This window comes from Chelonoidis abingdonii, chromosome 12, assembly GCF_003597395.2.
Source record: "Chelonoidis abingdonii isolate Lonesome George chromosome 12, CheloAbing_2.0, whole genome shotgun sequence".
Taxonomy (NCBI): Eukaryota; Metazoa; Chordata; order Testudines; family Testudinidae; genus Chelonoidis; species Chelonoidis abingdonii.
The window spans coordinates 6,811,950-6,836,390 of NC_133780.1; the positions used below are offsets into that span (position 1 = coordinate 6,811,950).

General features: G+C 53.9%; 1 protein-coding gene across 1 annotated transcript; it reads right to left on the reverse strand.

Annotated features, from left to right (window-relative positions):
* Window positions 1-3,511: 3,511 nt before the first annotated feature.
* On the reverse strand, window positions 3,512-24,143 carry LOC116825925 (serine/threonine-protein phosphatase 1 regulatory subunit 10-like). The gene is given in 18 exon segments (XM_075071507.1): window positions 3,512-3,679; window positions 4,024-4,125; window positions 4,542-4,653; window positions 5,076-5,330; window positions 5,670-5,745; window positions 6,202-6,448; window positions 6,726-6,878; window positions 7,231-7,378; window positions 7,697-7,791; window positions 8,044-8,153; window positions 8,620-8,725; window positions 11,199-11,312; window positions 12,742-12,868; window positions 14,908-15,093; window positions 15,707-15,794; window positions 21,990-22,145; window positions 22,147-22,172; window positions 24,126-24,143. Coding segments are annotated over 15 exon segments (1,854 nt in total). The 3' UTR covers window positions 3,512-3,679; window positions 4,024-4,125; window positions 4,542-4,653; window positions 5,076-5,126.
* Between the last annotated feature and the right edge of the window lie 298 nt (window positions 24,144-24,441).

Sequence of the window (24,441 nt, forward strand, 5' to 3'; positions counted from 1 at the left end):
TTCAAAACAGCCTATAAAGTATCTACCTTATGTACTAATTATAATCTATTGTGTTATGTAATTAAGGCTCCAAAACAACCCGATCATCTTTTTACAATAAAAATATTACTTATTGCTTTTGCTTAGTTTAGAAATGTTGTAAAAAAATATAACAAAAATACCTTCCATGTCCATACTAATCACACATTATTGTTACATCCCAAGCTTATAAGGCTAAAACCATTTAATTTAAAATCAAAACTACAAGATCTAATAAAAATAAAGCTTTAAAAATAGCAGCAGCAGAGAATCCTGTGGCACCTTAGAGACTAACAGACGTTTTGGAGCGTGAGCTTTCGTGGGTCAATACCCACTTTGTCAGTGGGTATTCACCCACGAAAGCTCACGCTCCAAAACGTCTGTTAGTCTCTAAGGTGCCACAGGATTCTCTGCTGCTTTTACAGATCCAGACTAACACGGCTACCCCTCTGATACTTAAAAATAATAGTTGTGCTAAAAGCAAAAAAGGAAATTTAAGTGCAGCCATCTTACTTTTGTTAAAGACAGAGCAAAAGTCAGGCTAACCCTAATCCTAACCACGCAAGCCTTGTAACAGCAGGACTTGTGCAAGTGGGAAACTGCAAGGGATGCCGTTTTAGCCTTGCCTGAAGATACAAATGGAATGCTGGCTTTAGCAGGAACCATTGAAATAAGTAAAATATCAGGGAAAAAAAATGTATAATCAGGACACAGCTGTTGGCCGTTGACGTATGTAATGGGAGTGTATAAATACTTGTCTTAAATTGCTTCTTTTTTCAAAGATTTGCTAAGGGCAAGGGGACCCCCTCCATCCAACTGCAATCTTCCCTTGAAGTTGCTTGAATAAACTGTCTCTGCCTTGTTGCTTACAAACGCAGAGTGAGGGCTTGTTTTCTTCCACAGATCTGATACAAAGTTCCTATATCAAAGGACTTGAGACAAAGAGGTTATATGTGGATAGGCTTAATACAAGGTTATATGAAGAGACATAATACCAAGTCATATGAATATGCTTAATGCAGAGATTTATCTACAACGACCTCATGGAGGGGGTGGAGTTAACAAGCACCCCCTCTGCTCAGTGGATGGGGGGCAGTGGTTAAGGGACCCCTCTCCTCCCCAACTGAAGGATCGGGTATCCTGCTGCGGCCAGATGAACGGAGAAGTCTCTTGACCACGTGCCCGGGGAGGGCAGTATTTCTGGGGGAGCCAGAGGTGAAAGTAAGCTGGTACGGAGGACTGGTAAGAAAAGGAGACTGGCTGAGGGCAGGAGAAGCCTGCCCCCTGCATAAGAATAGTTTAAACTCAGCTGTTTGCTGAGTGGTTCAGCCCTGGGGGTTAGGAGTGGCTTCTGGCATCCTTGTTAATTTCACTCACAGTAGCTGGGGGTAGTGGGGAGGGTGTGTTTGACCATGGCAGGAGCAGTCCTTGTCTGCCCCCGAGATGAGGGGATCTTGTCTCCAATACTAATATACACAACAAATACAAGCATTTGGCTGTACAGCTTAAATCCAGAGCTAATAAAAGCAGGTGGAAGAGGAAAATTCACCGTCACATTGGTTTCTCATCTCCTTCCTCCCCCTCCTCCAGCCAGGCTGCAGACAAGACTCTGCATTTCTTCTCCCTCCTCCCCCCAGCAGGGGTTCTCTTCTAGGCTCTAGCTTGCAGTAGGGACACTGGCTGAGATGCCTGCTGCTGCTACCTGCATAAGAACAGTGTGTGACCATGGCAGGGGCAGTTCTCTTCTGCCCCCGGGATGAGGGGATCTCCTATACACAAAAAACACAATCAAAATCAGGAACCATTTCCAAGTTCAAATCTATCCCATTCCCTCCCCAGCAGAGGATCATGGTTGTGATGTCCAAACCGCTTGCAGATCCTCTTTGAAATGTTACTGAACCGAGCAGGGAACAGCTGAGTTTAAATTGTTCTTATGCAGGAGGCAGGCTTCTACCTCCCTCAGCCAGTTTCCCTGCTGCAAGCTAGAGGGAAGCCCCTGCAGCTGCTGCTCAGTGCCAGGCAGGGAGAAAGCACAGAGCCTAGTGTCAGCAGCCTGGCTGGAGGAGGAGAGAAGACACGGAGAAAAATGTGACAGTGAGTTTTCACTTTTTCAGGCTTATTCCAATAAAGTTTTATTACAGACAGTATTGACAGTAGTAATGGTAGCTTTATTTTCTCTATGTCATACAATGGGAGGGATCCATGAAGTACATTAGGAGAGATGAGTTGCTTGTGATTGGACCATATGGGTCAGAAATGTAAATTACTTTCACCCCTGCCCAAACCCCAGGGCTCCCAGCCGCCTCTGCAGCTGGTAACTCCGAGGGTGATTTAAAGGGCCCAGCTCCTAGTTTCAGCTGAATCACCGAGTCCTTTAAATCCTGATTTAAAAGCCCTGGGATTTAAAGACCCTGCCTCTTCCGGTTGAGGCCCCTCCCCCTCCGCAGGACTCTGGAGTACTGGCAAGTCCTTTAATTTACTTTCACCCCTGGGTGGAGCCGAGCAGTGTGGCCGGCTGTCCTCAGAGTCAAGTCTCCCCAGGCAAAATGTCTTCAGAGTAGGTCTGCAGCAGGTGAACCTGTGGACAGATCATAGCCCAGAGCCAGGTTGGGCAGCCATGCAACCCCCCCTTTTACACCTCTGCTAGTTCCACAGAGATGTACACAGTGGTAACAACCACAGGCGGCAGCTCTAGTGCTTACAAAAAGTCACTGGGGGGCGCAAAGTCATGTCTCATCAGCGCCACCATCATGTTAAAATACAGGAGGGAGTGGAGTTGTGGGGGGAATTCCCCCCGCAGTTGTTCCTCATTAGCAGCAGCCATCGGGGGCGCTTGCTTCTTCCTCCTCCGGGCATTACAAGGCCTCACAGAAGCCACAAGTGGTGGATGCAGCCCAAGTCTGACAACGGGCGCCCCAGAGTCCGTGAAGTGGGAGCGGCTGTGTTGGGTGATTTCACAAGGTGGTGGCAGACTGGGGGGAGGACCCTGGGTGCTGCAATGGGGTGGCTCATTCACTCCAGGATGATAGAAGGCACAGTTGTTCTTGTACCTGCAGCTGCCTTTCAACTTGAAGTGGCCACACATGGGGCGGTGCGACATGTCTGCTTAAGAGAAAACAGAGTGCAGGTCAGCCATGGTGGCAGGGCATGGCCAGAGGGGTGGTGGCAGAACAGGGCGGGGCCTGGGGAAAAAGACTACAGCTCCCAGCATGCAATACTGCAGCTGAAACAGTCTCCTTCGTTCTCACAGGCCTACAGGGGGCTCTGTCACTCTAGGAGCAGGGCCTGTAGGATCCAATGAGTGTAATGCATGCTGGGTCTCCCCCATCGGCCCTTGCCACCTGCTGGATAAAAATGGGGGAGGGGAGACTCACAGGCCCCTCCCACAAAGGGGCAGGGCCATTCCAAAGCTATGGTCCTCTGATCCCCCTAGAGGGCAAGCCAAGCTCCCTGCAATTACCTCTTCCGTGGCCTCCACCATGACCCAGGAAGGGGCCTGGTCCACCCCCTTGTGTACCCCTCTGGGGGTTTCCTCGCATTCCACCATCAGGGGGATCCCAGAACTTGCCTTGCTGGGGAGGGCGAGGGCCCATCATCCTGGGCCCCATAGGCATGCTGGGACCTGGGAGCATGTTGGGACCCCCAGGGCCACCATGGGGACCTAGGGGCAGGGAAGAGAGGCACAAAGGTTAGAGACCCCCATGTCTGAGCACCAAGGGCAAAAAGACACCTGCTGCCAAACCCCCACCCTACTCCATGCCACACACCACCGCTTACTGAGCCCCCCATTAGCACTGCACTGGGGCATTGATGCCAGCACTGACTGCCAGGGCAGTGTCCCCTACTGAGCCTCTACCTTGCTCCTGGCAGCACAACACCCCTTAGCACCAATCTGGGGTCAGCAGGCCCTACTGACTCTGGCACACCCCGGCTGAACGTTGACAGTCCCGCCCGCCACGCACCCCGTTTCCTCCCCCCCACAGAAGATGGTAGCTCCCTGCTTACCAGGCATGGGCTCTGGCATCCCGGGAGGGAAATGCTGCATGTTCTTTGGTCCAAGTGGGAATCCATTGGCGAGAGGCCCTTGGCCCAGCAGCCCATTGGGCACTGGAAGATGAGAGCAGAGGGGTCAAATACAGCCAATGGGGTTACACTTCCCATACCTTCACAGCAACCTCCCATTCTAACCCAGGACATGTTTACACGGCCACCTCTCCTGGAACCCCCAGAGCAGCAAATCACACAGACATGCACTCGCACACCCATGATGTCATCAGGATGCTGGGTGCACCAGCTCTCCCCTGGCCACAGCCACTCAAACCGAGCAAGGTCACGTCCTTCAAATTACCCACCTGCCAGAGCCCCTAGAACTGTAGGAGCTGATGGGTTATATATCCTAGGTGCCCCATCGAGACAGACAGAAGGCAAAGAAACAGAAGCCAGAAGGCGACCGGCAGGACAGGATTTTCTCCTAGCAGTGGAAGGTGGGAACAGGGTCAGTGCCCTCCCTACAGGTCTCTTACCTCCTGAGGGCCCCGGGGGCTGTGTCTGGAGGTTGCCAAGCAAGTGTTTCATCTTGTCTGAGCAATCTGGCTGCTTCATTAACTCCTCCGTCTTGCGGTTATTGGGCCCGCCCTGTGCAGGGAAGGCAGACAGGAGGGGCAGCATGAGACAGAAAGTCCCCCCCCGCCCACATACACACACACACACACCACCCCCTCAGCTCTCGTTGACCTCTAACTCCAGGGCACTGTGCTAGTCCATTAACCCCTCTAGATGAGTCAAGCCAGCCCCCGGCCCCAACTGCTTTGAGAGAAGGGGATGATAGGAAAGAGTCCCACTGCTCCATGGCATCCCCCGACCCCAACTATTGCTCAGCTGGTGCATTGCCCGAGTTTCCCCTTCCCCCTAAGTGCTGGGCCTTCAACCAAGCTGGAGGCAGGGAGACCAGGGCAATGGTCTGCTCCAGGAGTGGTGGGGTGGCATGGGGAAGCAGTGGTCCACTCTGGGGGAAGATGGGCCAGGGAGGCCCACCCATAGAGCAGCGCAGAGTTTACCCTTTTGGTGCCGGACTCTCCCACTATGGGGAGCCTATAGAGTCAGTCAGGCTACGCAGCAATGGAGGGGAGGATCTCCTGCACGTTTATGGAGGAGCTGGGGTTGGGGTCCCGAGGGCTCTTGGGAAGCACGGGGCCCGGCATCAGGTTGGCCCGCACTGAAGGCAGCTTGGAGGCCCAGGATCCGCCGAGAGACTGCGAGGCGGCAGCCGGGTTGATTCCTTCTTGGTAGGCGGCCTTGTCCATGGTGCATTCCTGAGAGAGGGGACAGAGGAGACACTGGAGTCAGGATGGGCTGAGGGTGGGGAGGACGCCCCAGTCTCAGGAGCTGGGGGTCATGGCTGGGCACTCAGGTTCCTGGGCTTTTGCCCTTCCCTATCCTGTCCCTGTTTATACAGGGGAGACAGAGACACAGAGTGAGGAAGGGCCCCCAGTGAACTGGGAAATGAACCCCTGCTCTAACCCCTAGACCCTTTCCACAGTGACGAGCGAACCCAGGAGTCCTGACTACCATCCCCCTGCTCTACCCCACAGGCCCCCTCCTTCTGTCCCTCAAAGCAGGATAGAGAACCCAGGACCCTGGGCCAGACGTACCTTGTCGAGCGGGATGAGTTTGGGCGGCAGGGGTTCGTACGAATCCGGGCTGGGTTCATGGGGACTGTCTGGAACGCTGCGGAGAGGAGAAATTCTGGTCAGATCTCAGCACCAAGAGACGTGGTCATAGCCCCCCACTGTGGGGCTCTCAGCACAGCCTCACAGGCCAGGTCCACCCACCCACCTACCCAGCATCTACCAGCCATGGGAAGCAAAGACAGCAGAGTCAGAGGGGGATCCTTGTGCCCAGCAACCTAGAGAGGCCCCTGGTGGGCTTATCTGCTGGGACGTCTGGAGCTGAAATCAGGGTCTGTGGTCCCTCAGTCAAACAACCAGGTCGACAGGCTCAGAGACAGCAGCCGGCTCATATGCCACTAGAGAGGGACAGCGCCATGCTGGATTCAGGTGGGTGGCCATAAATTTGACACACTGGCCGTTAAAAAGCCTACATTGCGCAACTGGAAAATGGTGCCCCGGCCTCGCCCCCAGTATCCTTCCAACCCCGCGCCATGCCCCCCAGGGGCACACCCACCTCTCCTTGGAGAGGAAGATCTCCTGCAGTATGCCCTTCTCCCTCTCGGCCTGGGTGAACTTCTCACGGCTGCCGCTGCCCAGCTGCACCAGGGGGCTAGGAAGGTCAATGAGTTTGGGGTAAACCCAGGGCACCTTCTTTTTCAGGGCATTGTGGCTGAGCTGGCGCGCGGTCTCAAAGGCGTGCCGGTCCATCAGCATCTCCCGCCTGGCTGCCTCGCCAAAGTCCTTGATCTTGTTCATGTTGACTGCCGGGGGAAAAGAAGAAACGGGAGAGGTTTAGTCAGGGGACAGACAGGCCTCTGCCATCCAGCTGATGGGAAGGGTGACACCCTCCCTCCCCCCACTCCATAACAGGGGTTCAAAGGCCTTGTATCCCTTTTCCCACCTGCAGAAGCCAGGTAGTCCCCTAGTGCTGGAGCAGAGCTGGCACCCCCTAGAGGGAAAGGCCCCATGTCCCATAACCCAAGTGCCAGATGGGAGCTGGTGCCCCCTAGATGGAAAGGCCCATGCCCCAGTACGCACCTAGCTCAGTCTCATCCAGCTTGAAGTAGAAGTACTCCCGCAGCTTGCTCTCTTCAGGCCAAGTCACTGTCTTCTTCTTGCCCTTCTTGGTAAGCCGCGTGGAGTTAGCGGTGCTCTCGGAGGGCTTGGCGTCTGAGTTCTGCTCGGACGAGGCTGCAGGGACGGGACACAGAGCGGCTCAGCGATCAGACACAAACACATACCCCCACAGAACCTGGATCTAACAACCAGTGCCAATGCCTCCTGAGCCCAACCTAGGACCCCCAAGTGAAGACAGACCTGCCAGCCCCACAGTTAAGCTAACATAGGGGCTCCCCCCCTCCCAGCCAAGGCAGCCGTATCCCAGCTGGCATGGCCCACCTGGCCACATGCATTATGGGTTTTATGGCCTCCTAGGTGGCAACATCAGGTCTGATCCAATATAGCCAGGATGTTGGGCTGACACCTACCACCCGACCAGGGTTAGCACAACAGAACCCATTGGCTCCGCCTTCCCCATCCTTACCGGCCTCCATCAGTTCTGGGACCTCTACTGCCGGTACAGGAATGCTGGGCTGATCCACCTCCATGGGCTTGGATGCAGTACCAGGTTCTGGAGAGGATGGTTTAACAGCGCTCACTTCTGGGACTGGCTTCCTTTCAAACGGGCTCGCCTGGGACACAGAGAAGTGTGGGATCAGTGTAATGGAAAGTGAACCAGTGACTCTCAGTCCCTGGACCAGACTCCATTCCCCTCTCATTGCTGAAGTCAGTACCCAGGGGTCCTGCCTCCCAGCCCCCTGCTCTAACCCACCAGATCCCCCCCACCTCCTAAGCTGGGGATAGGACCCAGGGGTCCTGCCTCCCAGCCCCCTGCTCTAACCCACCAGATCCCCCCACCCCCCAAGCTGGGGACAGAACCAAGGGGTCTTGCCTCTCAGCCCTCCCTGCCTTACTCTAACCCACCAGCCCCCACCCAGAGGTGTTTGTACCTTGGCTGCAGTAGGAGACAAGACTTTCTTTTTGATCTTGATCCCCGGGATGGGGGTAGAGTTAAGGGCATCCAGGAAGCCCAAGCCCTCCATTGCTGCAGAGAGGTGGGGAAACGAAAAAGGTTATACAAACTGAAGCTCCACACACCTGCAACTTCCCGTGTTATCCTGCCCCTCCCCCATGCTACACCCCAGTCGCCTCCCAGAACCAAAGAGAGAATCCAGGAGGCCTGACTCTCAGCCCCACCCCTGCATTTCCGTTACTCTCATCAACTAGACCCCACTCCCTGCCCAATACTGAGGATCAAACCCAGGCATCCTGACTACCGGGACCTCAATGTACTCACGCTGCGCAGGGGTGATCTTGACTTTGATTTCCTTGGTGCTGTTGGGGGTGGTGTTCAGAGGCTTGTATTTCTTCTCTACTGGTAGATTGTCTCCAGAGGGGGCGGACATGCTGAGAGAGGGAAAAGCAGACATGGTCCTGAGACATTGAGGCCATGGCCCAGGAAATGGATCAGACGCTGCCCTGAGCAAGGAGCAGGCATGCCCAGATCACGTTGCGATCTGGCATGAAGAGCACAGGAAGCACAGCACAACCCTAGAACTGCTTTGCAGGGAGCTGAAGGGGCAAGCAGGGGCGGCTTGGGGATGGTTACCAATGCTGGGCCTGCACCACACACAGAGCCTCAGGCAAATCCCCTCAGCACTCAGACCTGCTTCTCAGTCCCCACTGCTCTAACTACTAGACCTCACTTTCCTCCAAAGAGCCAGGGCTAGAACCCGGGAGTCCTGCCTCCCAGTTCCACACACAGTGCTTCTCAGGACTGAGGAACAGAGTGTAAAGCTGAGGCAGACAGAGGAAGCCACAGGCACAAGGTCGGGACGCTTTCCCCAGAGCAGGGCAGGATGCTCAGACCAACCTCTGTCTCTTCATCGGCATCGGCTTCAGGTTGTATTTTTCAGACACCACTACGGCGTTGGGGTTCTTCTTTAAAGGAACCAGTGACAGAGTCTCCAGTTCCAATCCTACAGCAAAGCAGAGCTCAGGTTAGCAGAATACAGCAAGGGGCAAAACCACACACACATTTCCATAGTACCTCATCTGCAAGGATCCCAAAGGATTTTTATGTTGGGATTGGTCACCCAGTGCAGAAATGTAGCCACCGACTGGCCATGTGTTCTGTCCAGGTGGCAAGCCTCACAGGAAATAACTCATAGATTATCAGGGTTGGAAGGGACCTCAGGAGGTCATCTAGTCCAATTCCCCACTCAAAGCAGGACAATTCCCAGACAGATTTTTGTCCTAAATCCCTAAATGGCCCCCTCAAGGACTAAACTCACAGCTCTGGGTTTAGCAGGCCAATGCTCAAACCACTGAGCTATCCCTCCCCCAAAGGTAACCCCTGGTAAGTAAAAATGTTTTTAAAAAACCAGAAGGAGTGGGGACTAGTTAAAAAGCCAGCTCTCCTTGCTAAATTGGTAGTGGAACAAGGGCTCTGGCCCACAAAAAGGAACAGTTCAGCAAACATACACACACACATACACAAAATTGGGTCCAGGCAAAAAGCCAGGCAGCCATAAAAAAAAAAAAAAAATGATTCAGCAAAAAGAAAAAAAAAAAAAAAACAAAAATCAGGCCCAGGTAAGCAATCAAGCAACAAATAAAAAAAGAAAAATGGCAAAAATTAGAAAAAAAAGCAGCAGTTACAGGCATGGGACATTTACATCCCTAAAACATTAATTAAAATGGTAGAAATCTAAGTTAATTAAAATATTGTTTTAAAAAATAAGCATTTTTTTTTTTAAAAAAGGAAAAAATTAAGTTTGCAAAGGCTAAAAAAATGAGCAATTAAAATTTATAAAAATATTTTTTAAAAAAATCTTGGTTTCTTTGCAGCAATGCTATTTAAAAAAAAAAAAAGCTATTAAACACCAAAGGTTGTACCAAGTAAACTACTCAAAAGTGGGTGTGCTTGTCCTTAACTATTGCTCCAAAGATCTGTAATAAAAACATTTCACTAATATATATATAAAATAAATTAAAAAAATAAAACCAAATGATTTCTTACAACAAGAAAAGAGAGGGCATATGGGTTAAAAGATCATGCAGAGATGAATAGAGTCCTTAGGTCAGTTTCACTGTAGACATGGTGCATTAGAATTGCAAAGAGTCTCTTTCAGATTCACTTCATCAGGTGAACAATAGGCTTTTCAAGTCACCTCCTATTTCCTCAAAAAGAACCGGAGTACTCAGTGGCACCTTAGAAACTGAGGGCTGGTCTACATTGGGGGGCGGGGGGGGAAGGGAAAAAATCAATCTAAGATACGCAACTTCAGCTACGTGAATAGCGTAGCTGAAGTCGAAGTATCTTAGATCGATTTACCTCGGGTCCTCACCGTGCGGGATCGATGTCCGATGCTCCCCATGTCAACTCTGCTACCGCCGCTCGCTCCGGTGGAGTTCCGGAGTCGACGGGAGCGCGTTCGGGGATCAATATATCACGTCTAGATGAGACGCGTTATATTGATCCCCCAAAAAATCGACGGCTACCCGCCGATATGGTGGGTAGTCTGGACATACCCATACAGAGAGCACGAAAAGGTGAGAGTTGTCTTACCAACTCTGAGAGGCCGATTAAGTAAGAGAAAAAAAAAGCTTTTGAAGGGTTAATCAAGATAGAACAGTCTGGACTATCTATACTGGGCTTTCTCCAGATACAGACTAAAACGGCTGCTACTCTGAAACCTTCTGTTTCCTAAGCATCACTGGTAATTAATTACATGGATTAAGATAAGGTAATTATCCATAAAGCAGTTACTACACAGGCTATCAATGACATTATTACACCCAAGTTTTATGTTAATATTTCCTTTCCATCTCAAATTGAACAACACACAGCCCTAGACAGGAACTCTTTTGTTACACTGGGAACCTTTAACAAGATGTGAGTAAACAGACTAGTACAATTAATATCTTCTTCCAGTTCTTTAAGCATAAAAGTTTACATTTCAAAGCTCTAGCTCAGGGGTCCCTAACGTGCCCGCGTCCTGACGCCCGGTGGAGTATCCGCCAAAATGCCGCCGAAATTCAGTGGCATTTCGGCAGCGACGCTTTCTTCCCTGGTTGGTTTCCCAGCAGCTTCTCTGACCTGTGCCAATTTTCCCAGGCTTCTCCCTCTTCCAAGCAGTGGGAAAAATTCCATGCAGCACTTCCCATAAAAGTCTCCTGTGATTCCACTTTACCAGGAACTTCTACATCATGATTCTCCTCTTCATTCTCACTCACTCTCTCATCACCTGCTGGGAGACAGACAATCTAGACAGGAGCCATTGTGCTGGGGAGAAAGAGGAATAGCACCAAGGGAAAACGCAACACAGACTGAACAATTGGATTCTGCCTCCACTTCTCACCCAAACACTCACAGGGAAGGAAATCTGGAAAGAAAACTCCTGCAACTTTGTCCTTCATTCCCCAGATGGTTTGTGTGTCAGTCCTCACCTGTGTAGGTGCCTCTCGGGATCTCTCTTTCCTCGCAGGCCTGGAGATCGGGCACCCATGGCTCTTGTCCTCGTTCCAGCCATGCGATCAGCTCAGGTTTGAGAATGGGAAATCCTGCACAAAAGTGAAATCAGACCAGATCAGGGTGTTATTGGGTGCTCTGTATGCTGAAAATATGCTTATCAATATGAATATGACACAATTGGAACATACTTTATGCAAAAGGTCCCATTTAAGGTATGATTAGAAAAGCTGTAAGCTACTGAATATGGTTTTCCTATTTGCATATATGTATCATTCTTAGATTTAAAATTAGGTAAGGAGACCCCTGTTTATCACCCAAGAGATCTGCTGCAACTAACAGATACTGAACAGGGGAAAGGTTTGGGCCCAGATTAGAAAGAAGTCTAGTCTGTGAAAGAAATTTATGGAAACTTATGTGAAGGTGAGAAACTATTATTTGTAACCAGTTTCTTAGCGTATTAGGCTTAACCTTGCATGTTTGTTTTATTTTGCTTAGTGACTCTCTTTGTTCTGTCTATTACTTAAAACCACCACTTTTTATACTTAATACCTTTTGCTTATTAATAAACCCAGTGCAAGTGTTACTGGCGGGGAGAGGGCAAACAGTTTGTGCATCTCTCTATTGTAGTGATGAAGAGGGCAAACACTTAGGAAGTTACCCTGTACAATGTGTATACAAGGCAAGACTGATTTATCTGGGGTTTAGATCCTATTGGGGATGGGTATCCGAGTGCTGGAAATAAGTATCTTGCTGTGCTGTTTTCAGTTAAGATGTGCTGCTTGGGGGTGTGGCCCGGACCCTGAATCTCCGCTGCAGCAGGTTAGCGTGTCTGGTTCAACGAGAGGGCACTGGGGGCCCAAGCTGGCAGGGAAAACAGGCTCAGTGATTATTTCAGCACATCAGGTTACAGTCTCAAGGGGGTCTCTGTGACTGAACTCTTCACACAGGGTGCACGGATAATTCGGGGAGTGTCTGTCACAAAGGGCACTGTGGGAACTGAACCTGTCCCCGTGCTGTGCTGGTGGGAATATGGAATCTAAGAGGACAGGAACATGGTCACTGAGCCGCTTTGGGGGAGGTGATGGGAATTTTTATACCCTCACTAGGAGTTCCTAGGATCTGTGCTCTCTGGGGAACTGGTTGACACACACCCAGCTCTGGTGTTGAACCTCTGCCTCTTTCTAAACCTGCAGAGCCCAGAGCCCTCCCCATGGCTGGAGCTATTTCCAAGAAGAGAAGTGAACAGCGATTTTGTCTGACTGGAAATCAATACAGACAGGACAATGAACAAATTCTGTCCCTTTGAAACCTGGAGGGATGGGGATTTGCTAGCATGGCCATTAGCTTTTGACACCTGTATCCCACTGGATAAGGCACGGAGATGCAAGTCTCTCTCACGGCAGCTGTGCATTACGGAACCCATTCACCTCTGATCTAACTGACCAGGGAAGAACCTGACCAGAGTCCAATACACAGACCCCACGGCTTCTAGTATCTGAGGGGACGGGAATCCCTTACCCAGCGAGGTCACTGTCTCCTAGTTCTCCTGCATGACGTCCCTGTAGAGGGCTCTCTGAGCAGGGTCCAGCAGAGCCCCCTGCCCCTGGGTGAAATACACAGCCACCTCCTCGAAGGTCACCGGCATCTGAAACAACAAGAGTCCCCCACTCAGCACCTGCTGCCCCAGCCACAAACCCGCTAGTCACAGGGAAAGGAAATAAAAACTCGAAGCTCTGGGAGGGCCAGAGTAGCAAAATCTGACCCCTACTGCTAAGAGCAGCCAGGAGGCTTCAGGGGGTGGGAGAAGGTGAGAGCTCCTTGTCCCCCCCAGCATATGGAGCAGGGCAGGCTCTTCTCATTTCCCACACACCTGCCAGCCACAGACTGATACGGGAAGCATAGCTTTGAGCAGGGGACAAGGACAGGAATCCGGACAGCTTCCCTGTGTATTTCACAGCCGTCTCTGCACAGTGGATTCAGGCTCCAGCCCTGTGCAGGGTGGTTTTGTCCTGTTTTTGAAATGGGCTGTCACAGGGTCCACACAGGTTTCCACCCTCTGATGCTTGCACTCTGTGTTTGGGCCTGTGTAATGAAGAGGCCTCCGTGCCTTCTTTTGCTGGTTCACCCAAGTGTCTTTATTTACAGTGCTCGGGCAGTTCCCAGATCCCCCGACAGATAGTGACCCCCAGACCCTCCCCAGGGTCTCCTGGCCTTTGAGGCGTCCTTGCTTGGTAAGGAGACAGCGAAACTGCCTTCCTGTCTCCTCCCAGGCGAGCCTCCTGACTGAGCTTTGCCCAGGGCTTTTATAGCCCTCCTGGTGCCTCAGCCCCACTGTCAGCACTCAGCTCAGCATGTTCCTCAGAGCCAGCGCTCCGTTAGGGCTCGCAGCTGGGCTCCCTGCATCTCTACCCCTGGTCTCCTGGCCAGAAAGCAGGCCACAGCCAGCATTTTGGCAGGGCTCTAAAGGGGGTTGACCCCACCCCTGCCACACACCTCCCCCTTTTAAGGAGCTGCCCCTCCTCAGGTGAACAACTCTGCCCGTCAGTGGGAGTGCCAGTACCCCCGCTGGGGACTCCTGTGGCCCTCCTCGGGATGTCCAGGCCCTCCTCCGCATCCACGGTGGGGACAGGCCTCCCATGTATGCCTCCCGGCGCGGCAGAGACCACAGACCTGGTCTGGCAGCGCCTGCTGGCCCGGGTACCCCCCAACCCTCTGGTTTCAGTTCCCCAGCCCCCTGGTCTTTGTCTCCCTCAGGCCCCTGAGAGCCACACTCCTGGAACTCCTGTCCAGAGGGTCCTTTGGTGCCACCTTGAGGTGCTCGGCTTCTTTTCTAGGAGTTTTCTTTCCCTTCTCCCCCCTCTTCCCCCAGCACCACAGGAGGGGGGGGTCCTTGTACTTGTTGGGGTTCAACCCTCTCTTCACCCCCCTCTGCTCCCTCTATTGGGTGCCCCCTGCCTCCTTCCCCTAGTCCACCCACAAAAGTCCGCCAGCCCACACTCCATTTGTGGACATTCCTGTTTCTTATGGCCCAGGCGTCCACACTACCAACAAGTCAGTTCTCGACTGCGGGTGGGCCCTGGGTCTGACCCCTTCTTGGGAGCAGCATCCAGCAGGCTTCTTCCTGGTCCTGCCCCCTTACTGGGCTTCACCACCCGCCCGGGCCCCTCTGCTTCTACATATTCTTCTGTTACTGGACAGTATCTGTCACCCAGGCTGGCCAATGTCTTCCAACCTACAACTGCACCAGGTCTGGGACCCCAGGAAGAATTGTTCCAAGATTATTTGATCCATTACTTCCTCCCTGGTTTGGGCTGTGGGCCTCAGCCAGTGGGTGGCCCAGTCGGTCAATCTCTGGGTGAATGCCCTGGGCCGCAGGCCCTCCGTCCAGCGGGCCTCCCAGAACCACTGGCGATATCTCTCGGCTGAGAGTCCTACCCGATCCAGCATTGTGGTCTTTACCACATCGTAGTCTCTAGCCTGGGTTTCGCCCACAGCCATGAATGCAGCTTGGGCCTCTCCCCGCAGGTATGGGGCTAGCCACAGGGCCCAGGTTTCCCATTCCCAACCGGCAGCCGTAGCCACCAGTTCGAATGTCCCCAGGAATGCATCGGGGTCATCCATGGGGCCCATCTTGCAAAGCCCCCACCCTGGCAGCCCGGATCCATCCCCGGGTGCCGGACTCACCACCCTCTGTAGCATCTGCTGCCGGGCTGCCGAATGCTCCCTGATGAACTCCTGAAGGGCCCGTTGTTTGTCCGCCTGCCACGTCATCAGTGCCTGTCTGTCCGCCTCCTGGGCCTGCTGTATCTCCCGCACGGTGCGCACCAGCCACTTCAAGGTCTCTCCCATGGCAGCCACAAAGAGCTGTGACTAGGGAGATCCCAGACAAGCCCCCAGTGTCACAGGGTCCACACAGGTTTCCACCCTCTGGTGCTTGCACCCTGTGTTTGGTCTGGTGTAATAAAGAGTCCTCCATGCCTTCTTTTGCTAGTTCACCCAAGTGTCTTTATTTACAGTGCTCGGGCAGTTCCCAGATCCCCCGACAGATAATGACCCCCAGACTGTCCTGGCCTTTGAGGCTTCCTTACTTGGTAAGGAGACAGCAAAACTGCCCTCCTGTCACCTCTCAGGCTAACCTCCTGATTAGGGTTTGCCAAGGGCTTTAATAGCCCTCCTGGTGCCTCAGCCCAGGTGTCAGCACTTAGCTCAGCATGTTCCTCAGGGCCAGTTCTCATTAGGGCTTGCAGCTGGGCTCCCTGCTGAATACCTGCGATTCTGCCCCTGGTATCCTGGCCAGAAAGCAGACCAGAGCCAGCATTTTGGCAGGATTCAAAAGGACTTTACACCTGCCCTGCCACACGGGTGAATGTCCCTCTCCCCCACTGCTGCCAATGGTCCTACTTAGAAAATCAGCAGGTTTATCACACTGTCTCCTCTCTGCTTCTCTCTCCCCCTTCCCAGCAGCTCCCTGAAAATCCCCTACCTGAGCTGGATCCATCAGAGTCATTTCCCTTCCCTTTCTCCTGGCACACGGGACGATCTGGAGTGAAATGTGGACGTGATTCCTCAGCCTGTTGGGGCGAGGGGGTGATGGGGGAGGTTACAGAAGGGGCTTCAGTCCATATCACACCCCGATTCCCCCCAGGCTCTTCAGACCCTCCCAGTAACAGCATCTCTGAGCCAAATGCTAGAAGAAGAGCAGAATTAAAGGGGCCACTTTGGAGGATTGCTCCCCATTGCAGTGTAAACCCCTTCCCCTTAGCAACAGCCAGAGCCCTCTGGTGGCAACACCTGAAGAATGAGCTGCCCTGGACTCTCCCAGCAACCTCCAGGGCCAGGCAGGCAGAGGCTGATCCCACTGGCCCAACCGCACTCCCCCCTGCCAAAACCAGCAGTGATTCTGGACTGACTCTGGTATGGCTGTGGAAGTGATGCTGAGGCAGCCAGTTGTCTGTAACCCAAATTGAAGTCAATAAGATCTTCGGATGGAGCTGATGGGGTACTCTGAAGAAGTCTCGAAGGGTAGAGAGATGGCCGCTGGCCGGCAGAGGTTTGGGAAATACGCAATTTCTCTTTTGCCTCTCTTAATTGTATTTTAAGTTTCTCTTGAGAGTCCTTAAGGCTCCTCATTTGAGATTCATGGCGCCATTTTTCCATACCAATCGAAATATGCACTAAACTGGCCTTGCCCAACCTTATTGGCCAGAAGTGCGCCTCTGAGGTGCACAGTCTTGTCAAGGTCAAAACTCCCCCCTGAGGGAAACTGTAATTTTGGGTCATCTCTGGTACACCAATTCCATTTCTCCAGAAACTTGCAAGTGAAAGGACTGTAATTTGTCTGCATGTAGTACACGGGTGTGCCTTCTGGCGAGATGGGAATCATTTTGGACCCACCGCCTCCAATTTTCACTCAGGCACTCACACAGGGAAGGCTTATTGAGGACGTCCACGACCCTCCTACACCCCCTTCAGCAAAGAGCTTCGGCTAGTCTCAGAGAGAATGGCACTGCTTACTCTGATGCATCAGGCGAGATGGTCAGACCAGCCAGTGGCTCATAGCCACCTTCAGGCGGGGAGGGGAAAGGGAGCAAAGAGGTTACGGAAAAGGTCTCTCCCGATCTTGGTTCTGGAGCGGATAATGCGCCTTACTCCAGTCCAGAGGATCGAACAGAGCTCATGGACGGTCAGAGGATGGGGAAAAGGATGGGGGTCGCACAATCCTAGATCCAGGCAGGCCCCTCGCCGGTCAGGTCATGCAGGGCCAGCCTGCCTCGGGCAGGGCCCTTTTTTCAGCCCTACCAGTTGGAGTCACAGGGCTTGCTTTAGAGACATCTCCGGCCACGAGTTTATGAGCCTCGCAGAAAATGCTCCTGTGACCCTCACTCAGACTAGCACATACAAACAAACCAAGTCCTACCTAGCCACACCCTGGCTCTTCCCGGGGCAATACAGGAGGGCCAGGGCCGGTGCAAGGAAGTTTCGCGCCCTAGGCGAAACTTCCACCTTGCACCCCCCACCGAGCTAACCCCGCCCCCCCATGGCAGCTAACTCAGCCCCCCAGCTGGGCAGCCCCCTCCGCAGCAGCTACCCTCCCCCACCGTGACAGCTAACCCCTCTCCCTCCACAGCAGCTAACCCCACCCAGGGAGACTCCCCCTATCCCCCCATGGCAGCTAACCCCACCTGGGGAGACTCTCTCCTGTCCCCCCATGGCAGCTAACCCCACCCAGGGAGACTCCCCCTGTCCCCCCATGGCAGCTAACCCCACCTGGGGAGACTCTCTCCTGTCCCCCTGTGGCAGCTAACCCTGACTGGGGACACTTCCCTCCGCCCCCCCTGCAGCTAACTTCGCCTGGGGAGACCTCCAGCGGAAGCTAACCCTGCCTGGGCAGCCCGCCCCATCTCACCTTGGCTCTGCCTCCTCCACCGAGCACATCAGCGCTGCTCTAATTCTCCTCCCCCCCCAGGCTTGCAGCGCTGATTGGAGGAGACTTAGAGCTGGGCTGTGTGCTCAGCGGAGGAAGCAGAGTGGAGGTAACCTGGGGCGGGGAGCTGTTCCCCTGTGCACCCCCCCCCTCGTTATTGCGGGCAATCCTCCCCGTGCGCCCCCCCACCTAGCTCACCTCCACCTCCTCGCCTGAGGGGACTTTTAGGCGCCCCCAACCACTAGGCACCCTAGGCGGCTGTCTAGTTTGCCTAAAAGGTTCCACCGGCCCGGAGGAGGGCGTCAGGCGTGTCTGGCAACAAATGGGTCCTGATCCAGTGTGCAGCTCACCCAAACCCAGAGCCTATGGCCAGTCCTCCACTGGAAACCCAAAATAGAGATTTAAAAGGTCTCTCACCTTTCAGATGGCACCCGGGTCCAGTGGGGAACGGTCCGCGGTCCTCCGGTTTGGTGGTATACTGTGGATCCGAGTCATGGCACAAAAAATTGTCGTGGAAATTAACCTCGCGTTGTGTTTAGATCAGAACAGCCTGCAGCTCCTTTATTATAATACGAGCATGCGGGGAGAGACAGCTGAGAAGTAACACTCCAAGCTGTTCCACAAAGAAAAAAAAGAACATAGGAGCTTATATAGATCTCTAGCAACATCCAGATGAGCACACTTGCTCATTAATGCTTCATTGTCAGTAACACAGCAAAAATAAGTTTTTCTAGTCTAAACAGGTGTTTTCTTCGCCACGGTTAGCGGCTTCCTTCTGGTTAGTTTTTGCAACTGCATTTCTCAGAGCTTCCTCATCCACCCTCCCGTCCTTTTATCATGTACACAGTTATCTTGACAAGAGTTTAGGTCCACTTGACTTCGCTTTTACAAGCCGCGTTAGTCTGTATCAGCAAAAACAACCAGGAGTCTTTGTGGCACTTTAGAGACTAACAAACTTATTTCATGGGCTAGGACCACGAAAGCTTATCCCCAAATAAATGTGTTAGTCTCTAAGGGGCCACAAGGAATCCTCATTGTTATTTCTCTTTTTTTTAATAAATCCAACGTAAACTGGGAGCAGTATGTGCTCAGGAAGGGAGGGCATGTGTGTGGATATCTGTCTTGTAACTAGGTACTGCCAGGGAAATGTAACTTGGACAGACAGCAGTGTCTGTTATCCCTGTCGTACATGGGGATGGTCATATCAGTGAGTCTGTGACTGCCACGCTCACAAAGGTGTGACGCAGTCTGGCAGGTGTAACAAAAACATATTAAGCTCACTTCATTCATGTGATGAGTTTTGAGACCAGCCCATGAAATCAGTCAGCACTGCCCTCAAATTACATCATTGCAATAGAAACAGGAACTGTTATAGTGACACCCAGGGCGGTGCAAGGAAGTTTCGCACCCTAGGCGAAACTTCCACCTTGTGCCCCCCCAGCCCTGCAGCAGCTCCTTGCCCTGAAGTGTGCCCCCCGCCCCCACAGAAGCTCCCCACCCCCTGGCCCGAGGAGCCCTGCGGTACCTCTCCACCCCAGCTCACCTCTGCTCCGCATCCTCCCCGAGCACGCTGTCCTGCTCTAATTCTCCTCCCAGGCTTGCGGCACCAAACAGCTGATTGGCGCCGCAAGCCTGGGAGGTGGAAGAAGTGAAACAGAAACTGCGCAGTGAACCCCCGGGCTGCCGGTGGCACGCTGACCCAGGCATGGGTGGCAAGTTTGTAGAAATTTTGGTGGTGCCCAGAACCTGCCCCCCCCAAACTCCACCCCACTTGCCTAAGGCTCTGGGAGGGGTTGGGGGGGGAGCTCTGGGGTGCAGGTCCTGAGCTGGGGATTAGGGTGCAGGAAGGGTGCAGGCTTTGGGATGGAGTTTGGGTGCTGGGTGCAGGCTCCGGGCTGGGCAGGAGGTGGGTGTGCAGGAGGGGGTGAGGGGTGCAGGCTTTGGGATGGAGTTTGGGTGCAGGCTGGGGGTGGGGGTGTAGGAAAGGGTGAGGGGTGCAGGCTCTGGGAGGGAGTTTGGGGGTGGGAAGGAGTGTGTGGGAAAGGGGAGGTGGTGCACGCTCTGGATGGGAGTGCATGCTCTGGGAGGGAGTTTGGGGCTAGGAGGGAGTGCAGGGGGGCTGATGAGGGTTGGGGCTGAGGATGAGGGATCATGATGCAGGATGGGCTCAGGGCTAGGGCAGAGGGTGCTGGGGTGAATGGGGTGAGGGCTGAGGATGAGGGTTCATGATGTGGGGGTGCTCAGGCTGGGACAGAGGATTAGGGTGCAGGGGGATGAGGGTTGGGGCTGAGGATGAGGGGTTCATGCTGCAGGGGGGGCTCAGGGCTGGGGAAGAGCATTATAGGGTGGCTGGAAGAGGGTTTAGGGCTGAGGATGAGGGGTTCATGCTGCAGGGGGGGCTTGGGGAGCATTAGGGTGCAGGGGGATGAGGGGGTTGGGGATGAGGGCATGATGTGGGGGGCTCAGGGCTGAGGCAGAGGATTAGGGTGTGGGGGCTGAGGGGTTTGGGGTGTTGGAGAGACTCAGGGCGAGGGCGGAAGCACAGGGTAAGGGCAGCCTGCCCTGCCAGTAGGAGATGGGGGGGGCACTAGGACCCTGGGACAGCAGACAGCAGTTCTGCCGGGAGCTGCTCTACTCCAGCAACAGAAGCAGGCAGGGGAGAGACGCTGTGCTGCTTTTCTGTGAGGCATGGAGACGGCGGGGCGTGGGGGGAGACCCGCAGGGGGCCGAGGCCCCGATCCATGCAGGGCCGGGGAGAAGACCCAGCTCCAAATATTGCTGGAGCAGGGCCCCCAGCCCTGAATATTGCTGGTGCTCGAGCACTGCAAACATATAGAACCTGCCCCCTATAAACCCTGGCCTGCTGGCTGCCGCGGTGGCACCCTGACCCAGGGGACACCCTGGGCTGCCGGCTGCTGATGCCGCCGGCAGCTCATAGTCCCTCTTGATCCCAGCAGCAGCGGCCGCTCAACCACTTAAAAAAAATTTGGGGGTGCTGCTTTTTGGCGCCCCCAAATCTTGGCGCCCTAGGCAACCGCCTAGTCCGCCTAAATGGTTGCACCAGCCCTGGTGACACCATGAGATGTGATTGCCGAAGCTACTCGCAACTATTCATATTTCCACGATGATTTGCCATTAAAAATAAGTATCAGAGGAGTAGCCGTGTTAGTCTGGATCACTACATGCATCCGACAAAGTGGGTATTCACCCACGAAAGCTCAAGCTCCAATACGTCTGTTAGTCTATAAGGTGCCACAGGACTCTTTGCATTAAAAACAAGAATTCCATGGCAGAATGACTTCCCTCTGCACAACACGGATGAAGTTTAGGATGACGAGCTCAGAGCAATAAAAAGAATATTTTGATAAGGAACTGATGTAAAGGAGAGAAACTGCCCAGACTGGATCCCAAGAGGAGTGAAACTCAGGGGAACAGGGAGAGTAGCTGGGACACACGGATGAAACGCTGGGTGGCTTTACAGACACAGGAACCAAGACCTGGATTCTTCTAAACCAGGGGTCGGCAACCTTTCAGAAGTGGTGTGCCGAGTTTTCATTTATTCACTCTGATTTAAGGATTCGCGTGCCAGCAACACGTTAATGTTTTTAGAAGGTCTCTTTCTATAAGTCTATAATATGTAACTAAACTCTTGTTGTATGTAAAGTAAATAAGGTTTTTAAAATGTTTAAGAAGCTTCATTTACAATTAAATTAAAATGCAGAGCCCCCCGGACCAGTGGCCAGGATCCGGGCAGTGTGAATGCCACTGAAAATCAGCTCACATGCCGCCTTTGGCACGCGTGCCATAGGTTGCCTACCCGTTCTAAACACTTAAAGCAGGTGTGACAGTGAGATGGGGGAGGGGGAGTCTGTAAATAGTTCACTGGATCAAGTCCTCTCTAGCAGCTCAGTAACATCTTATGCAGCGGGGGCGGAGAGCAGCCCTGAGGGGCACTGGGCGTTCAAGGACACGGCCCTGGGAAATGGGAGTTAGATCCTGGTGAACGGGGGAGGAAAAGCCCCGCTCCCTCCCCTCCGCCTTTTTTCTGGGCAACCACTGCAGCTGGCTCAGCCCATCTGGAGGAACTTTTATCCCCTCTGCCCCTCCCTGTTCCTGGGTTTCCCCCTCCGCCCTGCCTGGAAGGGCCTGTACCCCGGTTCTCCCCCCTCTCTGCTCCCCACGTGTCTCTGTCCTGAGTTCCCCCCGCCCCGCACCCACCGGGGCTGGCGGCAGCTTTCCCGGGCCCCGGGCGGGGATCGCAGCCAGCTGCGCTGGGAGCAGCCTGGGGCCAAACCTCCCCCTGCAGCCCGGGGGTGATGGGGGGGGGCCGGGTCTCTCTCACCTTCCCTCCGAGCGGGGCCCCCCGGGGCAGGGGCCGGGCCGGGCTGGGGGCTCTGCCCTGGCCTGGGAGAGGCTCCTGGGGAGCAGCGGGAAGGGCCCTGCTGGAGATTCCCCTCTCCCGGCTGCAGCCAGGGCTCCGGGCTCCCAGCACCAGCCGCCGGGGCTCGGGGATCTCGCCGGGAGCCTGGGAGCCAGAGTCACCGCAGCGGCTGCGACTCACTTCCTGCTGCCGGGCCGGAGCCCAGCGCTCGCTGCCCCAGAGCCGCCTCCCGGCTGCTCCTGGGTCCTATCGCTGCAGGGTTCGCGCTGCAGTATCTCTGGGTCCGGCTCCTGTTCCACTCACAGGCTCCCATCCCATCAGGGGTTCTCACAAACAAATTTTTGCGGCTGCTCAGAGCTCAGCACCATGGGGATCTCGTCCTCCATAAACTGTAATGCAAAGAGACACACAAGCATTGTATAGATGGGGAAACTGAGGCAGGGAGACTGCTGGTTCAATAGGCCCCCTACTCAGTGGCTACAAGGGCCAGTGCAGACCTTAGCAGCAGCTAGACAAGTGCTGAGCTCCAGCCAGAGCCGCATCCTTGGTTTAATGGTCCTAAGGGTCTTTGCCAAGGTGCAGAGTACAAGAGCCTCACCCCTCTATCCCTTTCCACCCCTTCCTCCTCCAGCCTGTCTGTGCCACAACCCCACTGCCTCCCTCCCAGGCGCGCTCCCTGTGCCTGCAGCTGCTGGGGAGGAGACACAAACAGCCATGCTGGCCAGCACAGGAGCAGAGCACAATGATGGGCTGGGTCCGAATGTCTTTTGATTTAGGGTCCAAATTTGGGCACTGACCTAAGTGCTTAGGGGCTGGTTCTCCAAGGGGCTGGGCATCTGCAGCGCCCACTGACTCTGGCTGCAGCTGCAAATGCAGGTGGAACATGTGCCGTGAAGTTCTGTATGTCGAGGAGATAAACTGAGACAGCCGCAATTAGGCCACTGCTGTAAATTTAGGCCTCAGCGACTTGCCCATTTACGGCAGGACATAGGCTAAGTCTCATTGGATGTCGCTGTTTATACTTGGTCACTGCTCAGTCCCATGATTGTAAGCAGCAGAGTTGCCAACTCCAGGGGTGCACTGGAGCTCGGCACCGACCAGCCACAGCTGTTCTGCGGGGCTGCCAATCAGCTGTTTGGTGGCTAGGGGAGGTGCCTGGATGAGGGCAGAGAACAGAGAGCTGCAGATTGGCTGCGGCTTCGGGGAGGGGTTGGCGCAAGGGTGGGAAGAGACAGACAGAGGACAAGGCCTTAGGAGAGGAGCCAGAGTGTGGTTGGGAAGAGGTGGGGTGAGGCTTGGGCCTCAGAGGAGGGGCATAGTGGGGGCGGAGCCTCAGGGGCAGAGCTGGGGTGGAGCCTTCTGGGGAAAAATAAAAGCCAGCACTTATGGTAAGCAGAGACCTAGCAGCGAAAGGCCCATATTACATCCCCAGTGTCTACAGGCAGCCAGTCCCCAAGGGATGTAAGAAGTTCATAATCTTTCCCACAGGAGGGGTAAATCCACCATTTTGTTCACAGGGCAAGAACCTCAGGGTTAACTTGAACAAAATGAAAGTAGCAGAAATGTGGCTCTTGTCCACACTGTGCTGAGGTGCCCTGGGGAGACATGGCTTTCACCTGGTGTCCAACCCCTGCCCAGTCTCAAGAAGTGTGAGGGGGAGTGAGTGTTGTAGGAGCAGCAGTGATCTGTATGCTCTGTATGACTACACTATGCATAACCTGTATGCTCCAAAGGTCTGTTACACTTTCCCCCCGTCCCTTCCTCCTAGAATGCTTATGGGATAAATGGGCTGGTTGAACAGCTGGAAGATCAGGAGACCTTCCAGGTAGACAAAGTGTCTGGGACTCTAATTAGGTAGCGATCACAGACCCAATGCATGGACGCTGCATGGACACTGCCCGAGATGGAGTGTGGCCAACCAGACGTGGCCACGTCATCTCTAGTCACAGGCTATGAGGAGCAGATCCTTAAAAGGGGAAGGGGCCACGTGCTCAGCAGTGCACTCACAAGCTTGTACCTCCCATAAAAGCCTTTCGCCCAGACCGCCTGGCCAGTAGTTCTCTGTGTTGCATTCCATCGTGCCTCGGGAAGCCTTACCTTCATCACACCATCCATCGCTGTGCTGTGGGACACTTACCCTGAAGGATCCTAACATCTCCAGTGCTGTGCCTGTCCTGGGAGCGTGAGTATGCGAGTGTGAGTGTGAACCCCCTCTTCTTTTGAGCTTAGCTGTCAGTGTAATAAACGTGCTGCTTTCTGCCAAACTCTAGTGGGTCATTAGTCCTCCCTAAGCTTACTAGCTGGCCCCATTTCGGGTAACATTAATGATGGAGAGTGCAGGATTTGACCAAGAGTAGGGGTCCTCTGGTGGCCCCCAGGTGCTCAGTTAAGCGGGTCTGGCTTGAGCCTGCAT